The following is a 17,085-nucleotide window of genomic DNA, read 5'->3' as shown; positions in this document are numbered from 1 at the left end:
TATTTACAATACCCAAGATATGGAAGCAACCTAAGTGTCCATCAGTAGATGAATGGATAAAGAAGAAGTGGTACATATAAACAATGGAATACTATTCAGCCATAAGAAAGAAAGAAATCCTACCATTTGCAACAACATGGATGGCGCTGGAGGACATTATGCTCAGTGAAATAAGCCAGGCAGAGAAAGACAAATGCTGAATGATTTCCCTCATTTGTGGAGTATAACAATGAAGCAAAACTGAAGGAACAAAATGGAAGCAGACTCAGAGACTCCAAGAATGAACTAGTGGTTACCAAAGGGGAGGGGTGTGGGAGGGCGGGTGGCGACGGACGGAGAAGGGGACTGAGGGGTTTTATGTTTAGTACACATGGTGTGGGGGATCACGGGGAGAACAATGTATCACAGAGAAGGGACTTAGTGGATCTCTGGCATCTTGCTGCACTGATGGACAGTGACTGCATTGGGGTATGGGTGGGGACTTGATAATATGGGTAAATGTAGTAACCACATTGTTTTTTCATGTGAAACGTTCATAAGAGTGTATATCAATCATACCTTAACAGAAAAAATTTAAAAATATATCTTTATCTTCTTTATCCTCTACCCCAATATCCCAACATAAATCCAGCTGCTATTGAACATATATTTGGATATCCCATAGGCTCCCCTAACTCAATAAATCCAACTCAAGACTTATCTCCTGCTACTTTAAATCTCTCCTTTTCCTTTCCTCCACTCGTTTGCCCATCATTTACTATTACCCAAATCAAAGCCCATGTCCTTCCATCTGCCTTCTGCATTTCCCACATACAGCCAAAATCTACAAATTTTGCTCCCTTAACGTTTCTCAGGTTTGCTCCACCTTTTCATCCCTGTTAGCATTGCCCAAGTTCAAGACCTCATTAATTGGCTTCTGGCCTGTTGAGCCTCCCAGTTGCCTCCTTCCTCCCAGGCTTGGCCTTTCCCGCATGGGTCTGTGGTCCCACAGCACCCTGTCCTTCCCTGGCTTTACCACATACAAAGTTAAGGGTTTATATGACTATGTCTTTTGATTGAACTCCCTCCAGATATCTTCGTACCCACACTACATAGCACAGTGCCTGACATTGGTGCTAAATAAATGTCCCCTAAGCTCTGTTGTAGTTGTATATCATGTTTTATCTTGTTTTAAGGCCTTTAAAGCCACTAAAATAGTTTTCCTTTTTGGGGGGAAATAAGATTCTCATTTTTTGGCCAATATCTCATGTCCCAGATGTCCTAAAATTAAACAGTGCTTTTCAGAAACATACTGTTCCACCACCTTCAAGTAATTAAGGGTCAACTCAATAGTGATAAATAACTTGTTCATTATATTTAATACTTTAAAGATGGTGTGATTAGTATCTCGTTAAAAGCACTGTTGTTTGTCTTACTATAGTGTTACTGATTCCGTTGGTTTGGCGTTGTTGTCATTGTTACCAGTATTAAGTTGGTTGGATAATTTGCCACAAATGTCTGTCCCTGATTTTGTTCTCTTTATGATCCAATTTTGGTCATAAGAAGACATGAAAGATTTCTATGCTTAAGACCTGTTAAAATGAACACTAACACTACACATCAAGTTTGTGATATAAAAATTAGATTCTGGGTTTTAAGGAAAGGATTCTGTTACTATACAGAGGTGATAGCAGTCTCTTGCTACTTAAAGTGTGGTTCTCTGAGCTGTAGCAGTGCCATCACTTGGGGGCTTATTAGAAATGCAGTTTGAACGTCACTGATATAAAGAACATTTTGTAAAACACAGCAAAATGAAGAAAAAACAAGAAAGATTCATTTGGCCGCTGTCAGAATCTAAATCTGTGAGTGCAATTTAAGAAGGACAATACATAAACAAACATAATGTTCCAAACATGTCCACTGGGGATGTGTTTCCCCATTTTAGTGGCCTTCATGCCTTAATGGAGCCACCTCCTGCTGTGGGTTCCGTCAAGCAAAGGTGTCCACTGTTGTACTGAGTAGGCAAGAAGGATGCACCGAGTCCTGCTGCATGAAACTGCTTCGCTAAATAAAGGCCTCCCAGATACTTCCTGAAACCTGAGATAATGTTTGGCTAATGGACAGTGAGTGAGGGTTTTTCTTTACCTTAATATGAAAACTTTTGGTCACCAGTGCTTCTTACAGCATGGACAATGGACACTGGAATGGTCAGGGTAGTCTTGAAGGGGGCTTGAAGCATGCCCTAGAGACATGCTGTGGAGCATTACTGCACAGTCCTTAAGCCTGTAGAGACAGACCCCCAGGGGCAGTTCCTGGATCTGCCACCTGCTAGTGGATGTTGGGTGGGTTACTTAATTCTCTGCATCTCAATTTCTTCATCTGCAATATGGGGATGGTAATAGCACCTACCTCACAGGGTTGTAGGATTGCATGAATTTAGACATTTAAGTGCTTAGAACAGGGATTATATGTAGTAAACACTCAATACATGGATTTTAAAAAAACGTTATCTAGAGGCCAATATACTGTACAGTGCCTGCCCCCAGAGTAGGTATCCAGGTGTCTGTAAGTCTTGTGGGGTGTGCCCATTGCCAATTTATTGCCTCTCAGCTTCAAATTCACCTTTACTGGTTCTATAAAATTTAGGTGAACCCTTTAAATGTTTTTGCTTCTCCAGATGGCTGGATGTTAAACTTTTTGGTAGAGGACACTGGAAAGACCTTGCAGGAAGAAGGGCTTTTCTTTCCTGGCTCCCCAGCTCCTGCAGTGCTGTATCCTCCCCAGCTCTAGTAGTGCAGAGCCGCTAGCTGCACCCCCCAGGCAGTACCCAGTGAGCCACCCCCCTGTGAAGAACCTGACCCTGCAAACTGGATATTTTTGCTATTCCATGAGCCATGGCTGTGTCTGCTCCTACAAGGTCTGGGTCTCAGCTGGGCAGGGCAGGGGCACAGGATCTCTTCCTTGAAAACTCCATTTCAGCTTTAGGAATATCTACTAATCCTATATTCTCTAGTGTTTTTAGGAATATCTACTATTCCTATATTCTTTGTTTTCTCCTTATTTCTTCCTAGTCTATCTCTTCTTATAGTTAATAGTTTGTTAACATTTAACTTTCTCTGTTCAAATTACTGTCTGCTTTCTATCTTGATAGGACCCTGACTGATAATGAGTAAATGAAACTGACATTCCAAATTGTTCCAGGAAGTTTGTATGTTGTCTATAAGATGAATGATAGAAATTTTTAATAAGTGACTATGTGTGTTGAACAGATACACTGCTATCTATGATCAAATGGATAAAAAACACAAGTAAAACAATATGTAGATTATGGTCCTATTTATGTTTTGAAAAATCTTTGTGAAGGTGCATGGGTTCCTATTTGTAAATACATAGAGGAACTTCTGGAAGGATACACAGAACCCAGAGGGCTTAAAGAAATGGAGAAGGGGGACTTGCAATTTTTTATTCTATATTTTACGTTTTACAGATTTACACTGAGTATTTGTTTCTTTTATAATTTTTGTAATTTTAGGGATTCTTTATAATTTGTGTGACTTCTTGTAATTTTAATTTTAAAAATTAGCAGGAGATAGACTCTTAAGGGAGGAGAGGGAAAGAAACTAACAATTATTGGGCACCTAATATCACAGACACTTTATTACCTCATTGAATCATGAGACTAACTAGGAAAAAGAGGCATTGCTGTTCCTATTTTATTGATCAGAAAACTGAAGCTCAAGGAGATGAAGCAATTACCGAAGTTCATGTTGTTAGAATTCTGACTTGGCCTTTTAGAATCCAAAACCCAAACTTCTCTCAGTATGCCAGTATGTCTCAGTACCCTTCCCAGTATTTCTCAAACTGGGTTTCATAGACCTCTGGGAGGGGACTCATCGATATATTCTTAGGGTTCATGAGCTCTCCAGACAATTCCTAAATTTTAGTATGTCATTTCAATGGTAATCTTGAACAAGTAGACATGTTCTGCATCTTCTGTGAGAACCTCTTTAAAAAGTAATTTCAGGGCATTTGACTTATGTTTATGTTTATGCTAGTGTTGTTATTAAGTCAGATCCTACTTTAATTGTCCATGGCCAGTCCAAAAAGAACAGTGGGATTTCATAATGCATTCATGCTGCAGGAGGGCCACATTATATCATCATGCTTCAAACAGAAAAAAAAATGGCAGGGGAAAAGTACTTCTCATTGTGAACATGGAAGTAATGGACATAAAACTCAAAGCCTCAAGAATCAGTGCTGTATTCATGTTTGGAATGGTGATTTTAGTTTTGGTCAAACATTAGCTATTACATTAAGTGTATGTTGTTACATTTAAATCTTGGCTTTGTAGTTGTGTTTTTACTTAAATTTTAAATTTCTTTCGGGTTTTATATTTGCAGAAGAGATACACAAAGGGTTTATGTGTATATATAAGGTTTTATGTGTATACATCAAGTAACAGTAAAATAATTTAAAAGTCATCATTGAAAGTGAAAAGAATGTTTTCCTTCAAAGGGGTTCATGACTCAAATTTGAGAAGATTGCTATTACATCACTCTGTTCTCCAGATATAGAAAAGGACGTTTTAAAAAGCTCTGAACTACAGAATAGATATAACTGGGTTTTTGAACCAAAATCTAGAGGCTTAATCTAACAATGGTACTGAATTCAGGAAATGCAGGATGTACTGTTTGAATAAAAGGACACACCTGGAGAGAAACAAGGGCGATTACAGGACACATAATGCCAGGCCTCTCAGGGACCGCTCCAGGTGAAATACAGGGTCCCAACTGTGCAGACAACTTTCAAGCACAAATGTATATTCTTGGTAACCCTCCTTCATGAGTCTTCTATGATTAAAGCAAACAAAAGATAGTTTTCTTTTACATGCAATCAGCAGGTCCCTAAGGAGTATCTGAAATAAGGAGCCATCCTGTTCTGAGAAAGGAACTTTTCAGAAGGAAGCTAATTTGGGACTCAAGGAAGCAAAATTCCTCAACTGGCATCTGCTGGACACAAGTGGAGCCGTTGTCTTAATGTACAATAAAAACAGCCAGGTCCACAAAGCCCTAGATTGTGACTTTAAATAAAGTGGCTCAGGGCTGGAGGGGATGATAGACATTTTTATGGACTCAGTATTGAGTCCTGGGAGCCAGCAGCCACGTCAGCAGGTGTGCACTGTGCCCTCCTACCTTTGCGTAGAAGCCAAGGCTTTTAATTATAGTAAGTCAACTGCTTCCTGATTTATGCAGAACACTATGGAAGGCCAATTTAAGACATCATTAAGATAATGGAATGCTTACTGCCTGGAAGAGCACGGTGTATTTCCCAGAGTCCCAAACTGGCACAAACCACTTCCCCATCCTCCCCCAGCCTGTAACAATTGCCAAGGCCTCTTACACCTCCCTTCCTGCACTACTCAGTATCCCCCACATCCCTCCCCACCTCTCCAGTCTGAGTCCCCTTGAGCCTCCCACAGGGCACCTGGGACACACAGACACTCAAATGGAAGTTTGCTACGGAGAGCTTTGCTACGGTTGCCCCTCTCATTTCACTCCTGTTCTCAGGCCCACCCTCCTTTATTTTTTATATTTAAATGGTTAAGGCTGGGGTTTCTCAGACAATGTGATATTCCTGTGGTCGAAACTGCCTTAGGAAAAGGCCCACAACTAACCCAAAAGGCTAATGTTGGGTCTCCTCAGCTCCCTTTCATTATTATCATTGCTAACTCTTCAACTCCCTCTGCGTTTTGCTGTCCCACCCCGCCTGCCAGCACTCACTCAGTGCCAGGGTAGCTTGGCTCAGGGTGGGGCAGGTCGACCCTCCTTAACCCTGTGCCTGTGTCGGCCCTTCCCTTCCCTCCTGCAGGAGGGCTGGAAACATCAGGAAACTGAATAGAGATACAGACACCTTTATTTCAAAGCTTCATGTGAAGAAAAATTTTCACTGCCAAAATTAGGACTAAAGCCTCAGCAGATGGACCTTTGAGGAATAGTGGCATTGACTCCTAAAATGTCAATGCATTTCATTTTTGGAATTTTTTCTGAAAAATTTTACAGATACAGAAACATCTAAAATGACAAACTTTTGTCTTTAAAGAGAGATAGACTGATAGAAATAGAGATGATCCAGATGTTTCCTGTGCTCAGTGATATAAGCCCAGTACTTCACCGGTGTACTATACTGGGGTCCCTGAACAAATGCCTACAGGAACCAGGCAGTTCATAGGACGACAGCCAATGTCAGAGGAACAGGCTAGTTCTTGCCAAGGAACATGAAACCACTGTTAACAGATCTGATTTCGCATGAGAAGCTTTACAATTCAGTGTGAACATGTATATATATGAGTATGTGTATGTGAAATCTGTCAGTTTTGTAAATGCTTTTAATTTTTTTAAAAGAAGACCTAACAAAACTTGTATTTCAACTCTGTTCCTGATTTAGAGAATCTACTCAGGTAAAGTTTCAGAAAATAAGACAGTGGAAAAGAGTCAAATTAGCCTAGTGTTAAAGACCTATATGTAGCATTTCCTAAATACAGTAGAAAAAGATTGCCTCCAGTCCAAACGCAATTATAATCTCTATATATGTGCTAGCAGCTCACAATTTAATTTTTCTTTGATGTAATTTACATGGTTCAGTCTCCTTTATCCTGCCTCCCTTTTAAAGGTCAGATTGAAGTTTTGGTTTCCAAGATCTACGGGGCCGACTTTGTTCGGAAAACCTGCAGTTTACCAAAGCCTAACTCAGAAGGTCAAGTCCACCTGTCTCTAGGAATATGCACACTTGCATCCAGACAGTTTGGCTGGTTGGGGGAGGAGGGAGACAGCTGAACAGTCGGGGCTTTCCTCCAACCTCTCTCTACCTGGGGATTTTAGAAGATAGCGTCATCAGAAAAGGAGATGCAACTCAGTTGCCCTGGTGGGCAAGGAACTCATCCTCCAGGTGACACATTACTAATATTCCTGCTCAAATGAGGGTCCTTTCTGAAATTTCTTTTTGGAGATCAGGAATTTAAGCCTACGCCATTTTCTTGTAGATAACTGGGAATTATTTCCCGAAGAGATGGAAATTCTTGCCCCAAATAGCTGACAGGACCTCACTCCTTCCAGCCCCATCCTGGGAGAAAGCCCGCTCCTTCTCCTGGAGCTGCGGGCCAGCACCACTCACCTTCCGAGGGGCAAAGAGCCACACAGGCAGCCAGGGCCAGGAGCGCGAGTCCTGGGCGCTGCATTCCTGCTGCTCCGCCGACTGGGCCGGGCCGGCACCGCCCGGGAGGCTGCGAGATCAGGAAATGAGGCTCACCGGTGCCCGTGGGTGCAGAGAGAGCGGGAGGGAAACTAAACGCCCCGCCCTGGGAGGTCCAGAGGTACCTATTTCTTGTGTTTATTTCCTTGAGACTAAGCTCTTTTTTTTTTTTTAAGTCCCATCAGTTTAATAATAACCCCAAAATTGGGAAACTGAGGGAGCGGGGAAGAGGCGCGTGGGCCAGGGACACAGGGGGCCCTGCTCCTGGACCAAGCCTGCTACAGGGCACCCCCTTCCGCCCCCACTATTGCTGTTGCTGGGCGGTCGGGGTGGGATGGGGGTGGGCAGCGATTGTCCTGCCACAGCTCACCTGGGGCCAGAACCTACCCTTACTCTGGGGGTGTGCTCAGCTTCTGCATGCCCCGGGAGACGGCTCTTAAGACCAGATATGTGTTCTACCACCTTGGGGCGGTATCCGTGAGGCCCTGGCAGCTGGCGAGGTCATTGTGAGCTGGGGGTGCTGTGCATCAGAACCACTTGGAAACCATTTTTTAAAAAGGTATCTACACGAATTCCTCCAAAAACCTATAAATCAGAATTTAGGAGTAGGGGACCAGTAATTTGAATCTTTAAAAAGCTCTATAGGTGATTCTGATGGGACACCTCTCTTAAGAACCATTGCACTAAGGAATCTGAGTTTTCTGAACTAAGACTTTCTGGGGGCAAGGGTGACAAGTCATAAAGAACATTGTTATCTGGTGGAAAGATACGGAAAAATTTAGTCCCACTCTGGTTTTGGTTTGCAGCCAAATTGTTGCCAGTGAAGTTGTTAGTTTATTTTAGGGGAAAGGTAAGACAGGTGGAGGGGCCTCTTCCCTCTAGCCTATTCCTGGTAGGAAAGAGAACCCAGGGCAACTGTGAGCAGGCGTGAGCAGCAGGGGATCCAGTCCAGCTTTCTGCTCATTAGCTTTGTGAATAAAACAATAGGGTAGAGTGAGGATAACTGGATTCTAATCCCTCCTTTGCTATGAACTGATTGCACAACCTCAGGACTTTGCTGTAAATAAGCAGTCAGGCTGGATGACCTCCCAAGTCCTGCCATCCTTCTTCTTTATGTAACTGCCTGTCTCCTGCTGTAGCCTCTTGTCCACAGGTAGCCCTCAAGCATCTGAAATGTGCTAGTCCAAATTCAGATGTGCTGTAACTGTAAAATACACACTGGATTTCAAAGATTTAGTACAAAAACATAATATATCTTGTTAAATAATTTTCATACTGATGACATACTGAAATAATATTTGGATATATTTAGTTGAATGAAATATTAAAATTATTTTCACCTGTTTATTTTTACTTTTTTAATGTGACTAGCAGAAAATTTTAAATTACATATGTATCCTGTGTTATATTTGCACTGGGCAGTGCTGCTTTATAAGGTCAAAAGCTTATGGTCAGAATTGTTCCCCAGCTGCCAAGTTTGGGTACTTAACCAAGCTCTACTGTCACTACCAAGAACTGGAGTTATAATGAAATAAGAAATGGGAGCTTTGGAGGGCACAGGGGTGGGCAAATATGATGGCCTCCTGGATCAGAAGACCCAGTCATGAAGAGCAGTGGTTCCAGATTCTGCCACTCATACAATTCAAATTATGCACATTCTTTAGAATAAATTTTGAAAAGCAGAATTGCAAAGTTAAAGGGCATAGTTGTTTGAAAGACTTTTGATATATATTCAGGCTAAGCTGAAAAATTTACCTACAAGTTTTTCTCCAATGCTTCGCACATTTATCCAGCATCCTACAATGATGCGTCTAAGTACATAAAGCAAATCACGTGTGTTTTTTTTTTTTGGTATCATTAATCTACAATTACATGAAGAACATTATGTTTACTAGGCTCCCCCCTTCACCAAGTCCCCCCCACATACCCCTTCATAGTAACTGTCCATCTGCGTAGTAAGATGCTATAAAATCACTACTTGTCTTCTCTGTGTTGCACAGCCTTCCCCATGCCCCCCACGCACTATACATGCTAATCGTAATGTCCCCTTTCTTTTTCCCTGCCCTTGTCCCTCCCTTCCCACCCATCCTCCCCAGTCCCTTTCCCTTTGGTAACTGTTAGTCCATTCTTGGGTTCTGTCATTCTGCTGCTGTTTTGTTCCTTCAGTTTTCCTTTGTTCTTATACTCCACATATGAGTGAAATCATTTGGTACTTGTCTTTCTCCACCTGGCTTATTTCACTGAGCATAATACCCTCTAGCTCCATCCATGTTGTTGCAAATAGTAGGATCTGTTTTTTCTTATGGCTGAGTAATATTCCATTGTGTATATGTGCCACATCTTCTTTATCCATTCATCTACTGATGGACATTTAGGTTGCTTCCATATCTTGGCTATTGTAAATAGTGCAGTGATAAACATAGGGATGCATCTGTCTTTTTCAAACTGAAGTGCTGCATTCTTAGGGTAAATTCTTAGAAGTGGAATTCCTGGGTCAAATGGTATTGCTATTTTGAGCATTCTGAGGAACCTCCATACTGCTTTCCACAATAGTTGAACTAATTTACATTCCCACCAGCAGTGTAGGAGGGTTCCCCTTTCTCCACACCCTTGCCAACATTTGTTGTTGTTTGTCTTTTCGATGATGGCGATCCTTACTGGTGTGAGGTGATATCTCATTGTGGTTTTAATTTGCATTTCTCTGATGATTAGCGATGTGGAGCATCTTTTCATGTGCCTGTTGGCCATCTGGATTTCTTCTTTAGAGAACTGTCTATTCAGCTTCTCTGCCCATTTTTTAATTGGATTATTTGCTTTTTGTTTGTTGAGGTGTGTGAGCTCTTTATATATTTTGGATGTCAATCCTTTATCAGATCTGTCATTTATGAATATGTTCTCCCATACTGTAGGATACCTTTTTGTTCTATTGATGGTGTCCTTTGCTGTACAGAAGCTTTTTAGCTTGATATAGTCCCACTTGTTCATTTTTGCCTTTGTTTCCCTTGCCTGGGGAGATATGTTCATGAAGAAGTCACTGATGTTTATGTCCATGAGATTTTTGCCTATGTTTTTTTCTAAGAGTTTTATGGTTTCATGACTTACATTCAGGTCTTTGATCCATTTTGAATTTACTTTTGTATATGGGGTTAGACAGTGATCCAGTTTCATTCTCTTACATGTAGCTGTCCAGTTTTGCCAGCACCATCTGTTGAAGAGACTGTCATTTCCCCATTGTATGTCCATGGCTCCTTTATCGTATATTAATTGGCCATATATGTTTGGGTTAATGTCTGGAGTCTCTGCAAATCACGTGTTTTAAAATGCTCTGGAGAACACATGGCCAGGCCCTTCTGTCCTCAGATCTCTTTCCCAGTTTAAGGACTTTCTTGTGTGGGGACTGTGATGCCCTCAGTACATCTGTGTAAATAGGAAAAGGTGTCCCTCTCTGGGTGGACACAGCCTTCAGACCCACAGCTTGACAAACAGAAGGTGCTTGCTGAAGCAAAAGGCCCCTTTTCTCTATTAAGAACAATGGGGGTAGGGGGTGCCTCTTCCTGTGGGAAGATGCAACCAGAGTCTATGACTTGGCAAGCAAAGCCCTGCCTGTGTTTTTGCCCCCACTCGTTCCTCAGCAGGTAGCCTTCTGCAGTGCACAAATTACACAACCGTCCACAGCAGCCTTGATCTTCCTGTTTCTTCTCTGATTTTGTTGCTCTTGCGTGGGCCATTTTCCCAACCTCTCCCATCCCATCTGGAAAATGCCTACTCATTCTGGAAGGCACAGCTCCAATGTCACTCAGTGCATCTCCTTGCCTTCCTTCTTTGCTTCCTCACCCACAGCCTGAGCAGGAAATTCTTGCAGTTAGCTTTGCCTTCCCTGAGTGTCCACGCTGGACACACAGAGGAGCTAAAAAAATTCTGTGTATTTATATGAATAGAAAATGTAATATTTATTTATATTAATATATAATTATAAACATAATATATTATATGAAAATACAAAAATCCTTTATAACCAAAATGATAGTCAAATGTGAATTCCTCTTTAACATTAGTATATATATCCTTTTAGTTTTTTTTTCATTTGTAAGAATATTTTATTCTTACAGAATAGAGTCCTGTAACACTTCCTGTTTTATGACTTCTTTAGTCAGTTACTAGATCAGAATAGTCCTCCATAGTCATACCTCCTCTAGGACTGGGCTTTTTTTCCTTGCAGTGTTTTAAGAGTATTCAATCATGTAGTTTTGCCATAGTTTGTTTGATTTTCCCCAGTTGCTGGATATTTAGGTAGTTTGGTTGTGTTCCTTTTCTGGTGTCTACTATTACTGATTATAATAATCAGTCCTATATACTTTATTCATTCATTTCAGTATTAAATAAATTCTCAGAAATGGAACCTCTCAAAGAGTTATGTCCATTCAAACCACTTTTTAATATATATTGCCAAGTCATCTCTTGCTGTTGTTATATCTACGTGCATGTCTCTATCCTCCAGTAGAGTAGGGCTCCATAACGGGTAACTTATTCTTCATTATTTCCCTAATGCTAGCTCAGTGCTCAGCACATACTAGATGCTTAGTGTTTGCTGAATGAATAGGAATTGGATTATTCAAATAAGCAGGCCTTATTACATGGGCAAAATCTTGCCAATGTGGTCATGGGAGTCTACAATTGGTACCCTTGTCCTTTTCTGAACATCTAAGGCCTAACTGGTAATAATATTTTAAATATTCATTTCTCAGAAGGAATTGTTTTCTATACAATAAAGAAAACAAAAAAATTACAGTTTTCCTTAAAGCATGGAGGATAATCAGTTATAAAAATACATATCACTAGGGGATTAATAGGCTTGAAACAAGGAACAAGAGCAGTGTGTGTGTGTGTGTGTGTGTGTGTGTACATGCATGCATGCACAGTATTTCAGAAATCTGATTCTTTAGAAATAAGGAACATAAAACATCTTCCAGCTGAGATGGCTTTTAGGAGGGCCAGGCTAGTCCCCTTCAGTGCTGTGGTTTCATGATTTACACAATGTAATTAAATGTGTGATGGGTTGGGCATCAGGTGCGCCAAAGCAAACAGAGAGGAAAGAAAGCAGGACTAATCAGTGGGAACACAGCTTGAGAGACAAAGTAGGGAATTTCCCTTGCACTGAATTTCTTATTCCTGGTTAAGATTACAGCTTCCTTAAACCAACTTAAACTTATAACTGTTTTCTTTTTTAGCATTCATGCTTTCCAGATATACATATATATCATTAAATTCATTCCAGTATCATCATTATCAGTTTTGCTATGATACTGAGGCACAGAGGTTAGGTTACCCACCTAACATTAGTCAATAGATTGGGAATCACAGAGCAGAACAGTATCTCAAACTGATAAAAATGGAAAGAATGCTCCCAGGAAAACTGAAAAATAAGAGCAGTGAGGAGTGACTAGTCTTTCTGGGTGTTAAAATACATTATAAATCTACTGTAAATCTAAAATAGTTTTGGTAGATACTAGGCACTGATGCATAAATCCAGGAGAGATAATGCTTGTGTGAATTTAGTAAAGTTAGCATTTCACATCAGGGAAAACTGAGGGTTAACCATGTGGAAAAAGATAAATTCCTGATGTATTAAATACCCAAAGTAAAGAACTAAAATATAAAAGTATCCAAAGGAAAGAAGGAAGATTTTTTTTTTTGTAGGTTTGGAGTTGGGAAGAACTTTCTAAGCATAGAACAAGAAACCAAAAAAGGAAAGAATGAAAAATTTGTCTATATAAAAAAGTGAAATTCATCACGGTAAAATAAAACTCAATAAAACACAAATGGCAAAAAATCGTGTGTGGGCAGGAGGAGATTTGTAAGACAACAGCCTCAGACAAGGGTATTATAGAAAGAGATTTTATATATCAATAAGGATGACTCAATGGAAAAATGGACTATAGTTATGAACAGGTGGTTCATAGAAACAAAAAAGCTTATGAACATTTTTAAATGCTTGACATGATCAAAATTACCGAAACACAAATAAAAGCAAAATAAAGCGTGATGTGTTTGTCTGCTACCAGACTTTGTAGCAAAGATTAGCATTTCATATTATGTGGCATTAGCAAGTATTTACTCACATGTGGTTAGCAGGAGTACAAATCAGTGCCAAGTCTTAGGATGTTAATTTGGTATTACCTATCAATATAAAATGAAGATATCCTTTGACTTAAGAGTTTCGCTCCTGGAATTTTTACTACAGGTGCCAATACATGTATGCAAAGATATAACAATCTCACTGTAGCACTGTTTTTAACAGCAAATTATTAAAAACCTGCATATCTATGGACAGGGTACTAGAAAGAAAATTATGGCACACTTACAATGGACTACAAGGCAACAGTAAAAACTAAATAATAATGTGTTGTAAGGAAAGATCTCCGGTCTGTAAGTAAAAAAACAAAACAAGGTGTAAAGCAATGGAAAAATACATAGTCCTGCATTCTTTCCTCTCTTTTTACTTTGCTGTACCTGATGCCCAACCCATCACACATTTAATTAATTACAGAGTGTAAATCATGAAACGATAGCACTGAAAGAGTACAAGCCTGGCTCTCTTAAAAGCACACACACACACACACACTACCCTTGGTTCTTGTTCCAAGGAACATATTTGTATATCCTTATGTCTGTATCCTTGTGTGTGTTGTGTGTATGAAATACATACACATAATACAAGATGCATGTACGTGCTTACATGTGTTAGGAGATTTCTGGAGTGATGAAGCACAAATTCTTATTAGTGGTTGACTTTGAGGATAATGGTCCGGGGTAGTAGAAAAATCTCCTTTTCATTGTATATACTTTTGTATGGTTTAAACTTTTACTAAGTATATTAGTTTTCTATTGCTGTATAACAAATCAGCACAAACTAACTTACAATATCTACTTACTTATTAGTTCACAATTTCCATGGGTCAGGAGCCAAGTGTTAAGGGGCTTCTCTGATCAGGATCTCCTAAGGCCGGAATCAAAGTGTCAGCCAGGGCTGCAGTTTCCTCTGAGTTGCCAAGCTTGTGTTAATAGTTGGCATTCATTTCCTCCAGTTGTTGAACTTATGGTGGCTGCTTCTTCAAGGGCAGCAGGAGAATGTCTGATGTCTACCTCCTTTTAAAAAGCTCACCTTACTAGGTCAAGTCCACCCAGGATAAGCACCCCCCTTTGATTCATAAAGTCAATTTTAGGGACTTTAATTTCATCTGAAAATTCTTTCATCTCTGCCATGTTCTATTTGTTAGAAGCAAATCATGGATTCCACCTGCACCCAAGGAATAGGGATTATACAATGGCATGGAAACCAGGAAGCAGGAGTCACCAGGGTCTTAGAATTCTGCCTCCCACAACAATATAACCAACTATAAAACCATCACCACCACCATATTAATATTTAATATTTATGTAGAGCTTATTTCATAGTAGGCACTGTTTCAAACAATGCGTTTATTATGTCACTTAATGGTCAGTACAATCTCATGAGGTAGGAACTCTTATTACCTCCATTTTACATATATGGAAATAGAGGCACGAATTTAAATAATTTGCTCAAGGTCATAGAGCTTGTAAGTGTTGGAGCCAGTCCTGAAACCCAGACAGTCTATGTTCAGAGTTCCATATCCCTTAATTACACTACGTATTCATTTTTCAAACACAGTGGTTAAAAAAAATCTTTTATGTGTTCCAGTAACTGAGGCTATATAACACATATGCCAGCACTTGTGGCTTAAACAACCACAGCATTTATTTTGCTCATATATCTGTGCTTTATGCAGGGGATGGCTCACATCTCCATCAGCATCACCTGTAGTCGTTTGAAGGTTGGGAGAGGGAATCATCTGGAAAGGCTCCCTCACTCCCAGGCCGGGCAGTTGATGCAAGCTGTCAGCTGGGGACCCAGTTGCTCTTTACATGGGCCTCTCCATGTGACTAGTCTGTCTACCTCATAGAATGGTTGTCTGGGTTCCTAGGCCAAATAGCCAGTGAGTGAGAGAGTGAGCCAGGTGGAAGCTACCTTGCTTTTTATGACCTGTCTTGGAGGCTCATTGCTCCTGCATTTGATTAGTCAGGTTGAAGGAGAAGGGAAATCGATTTCATCTCTCAATGGAGAGTGGCAAGATTCTGGAAGAGCATGAGGACCTGAAATACTGCTGTCAATCTGCCACAAAAGGCTGATTCATTCATTCCTTTATCTCAGAGCTAGGCTGTACCCAAACCACCCCAATAATTTAGCTCTTCTTTTCCTCAGAAGCATCAAGAAAAAGATCTTATAATGTTAAATAATGTCTATCTTTCTTTTTCCTGTTTTTGCACTCCCAGATCACCTTTCCCCTTACGTTTCCCTTGGTGTGTGGAGAACAAATGAAATTTTAAGCTCCCACAAGATCTTGCTGCTGGCTTTGAACCTGAATAATCATGTTTTCCTTTTTCTTGACTGACAATTCAGCAAAGAATCCTGAGTTAGGACTTTAGGACTTGTTAGCTCTTATCTTCTAAGAAAACAGGGAAAGGTGAAATAAATAAATGAAAACATTTAGTTATTCAACAAAGACATTTGAGTTCCCACTTTGCACTGAACACAGCCCTCGGGAGAGTAAAAGATGGAGACAATGTCTCTGCCCTCAAGGAATCCATGCTGGTCGGGGGAAAGAGAAAGAAAACAGATGACTTCAATATTAATTCTTGTGGGATGTCCCACCCTTTTCTGTGCCTCAGAATGAGTCCTTGGTTACTCCCTGAAGTGGGGGAAATCAAGACAACCACCCTTACAGGTCTTTAGCTGGGTCTTTGTTTTATCTGGGATTGATGCGTCCTAGCAGCCAAGTCCTCAAAAATAAGCCTGCCATTGCATTAAAAGTAGTAATGTTAAGTTCCCAAACTGTATCTTGAGGCACCCTTGGGTGCTGAAATGAACCCTGAGGGGTGTTGAGGGATATTCTAAATTATTGAGGGACACCATACAACCACTACTACTAAGTCATTTGGATCCAACTAACTAACAGGAACTATTTAGTATTTCTTTTGGCCTAGCAGTATGACGAAAAAATTACTAAAATATTAAGAACACTACCTGTAAGCCAAGAAAGTTTGAGATCCTCTAGAATACTTCATCTATCAATTTTCCTGATACTTCTGAGATGGGACCGTGGGTGTAGTCAGAGTAGAGTAAGGGACTCTAGAAAAAGACCCCTACCAAAACTCCATATTAAATAATTAAACAAAGACAGAGTCACATTAATTCTCTAAAGTAAAATATCCAACTAAGAATATAAGCATTCTTCAGTGAAGATTAGTCATAACTAAAAAGCCAGGAGTCACTTAGCCTGGAATGTTTGAACATCCCCCAGATAAGAAAACACCTCAGCATAGCCCAGGTCTTGTTTGTATCAATTAAATGAGGCTATTGTAAAATTTACTTTAACCTGCTAAAAAGCCCCGTTTATCTTTAACTTTACCCAGATGCTGCTTTTCCTCCTACAGCCCCTAATCAAGTAATATATATAACCTGGGCAATTAATATAGCAGGCAGGCCCAGCCATAAACAACATAGTGAAGGGCGGGAAGGATTCCATCTTAAAGATAAGAAGTTAAGAAGTAAAATTCTTAATTTACTATTTAACAAACAGACAGTAACTCAGCTCACCCTGAAAGCAAGACAAGCAGCCTTGATTGATATGCTTGCAAACCAAGAAACTCCTATGCTGAAAGAATCAAAGCAGTAAATTTCTTAAGTTAACTCTGCAAAATAGTCCAGAAAACTGATAAGAAACTTAGTGTCTCTTCAAAGATAAACATTTAGAGACCATTTGGTGGATCTGCATCCCT

The 17,085-nt window shown here is 40.2% G+C and overlaps 1 protein-coding gene across 2 annotated transcripts in view; it reads right to left on the bottom strand.

Annotated features, from left to right (window-relative positions):
- CCL28 (C-C motif chemokine ligand 28) overlaps positions 1-7,306 on the bottom strand; it is a 43,540-nt gene extending 36,234 nt beyond the window's left edge. For both annotated transcript variants that reach the window (XR_008995040.1, XM_036910919.2), the window contains exon 1: positions 7,150-7,306. Coding sequence is in view for 1 of the 2 variants with exons in the window: in XM_036910919.2 (XP_036766814.2) it covers positions 7,150-7,213 (64 nt within the window). In the remaining variant the exon portion in view is untranslated. The remainder of the gene's footprint in view (positions 1-7,149) is intronic.
- Positions 7,307-17,085: the final 9,779 nt, after the last annotated feature.

This window comes from Manis pentadactyla, chromosome 2 (genome assembly GCF_030020395.1).
Source record: "Manis pentadactyla isolate mManPen7 chromosome 2, mManPen7.hap1, whole genome shotgun sequence".
Lineage (NCBI taxonomy): Eukaryota > Metazoa > Chordata > Mammalia > Pholidota > Manidae > Manis > Manis pentadactyla.
This window is presented reverse-complemented; position numbering and strand designations above follow the sequence as displayed.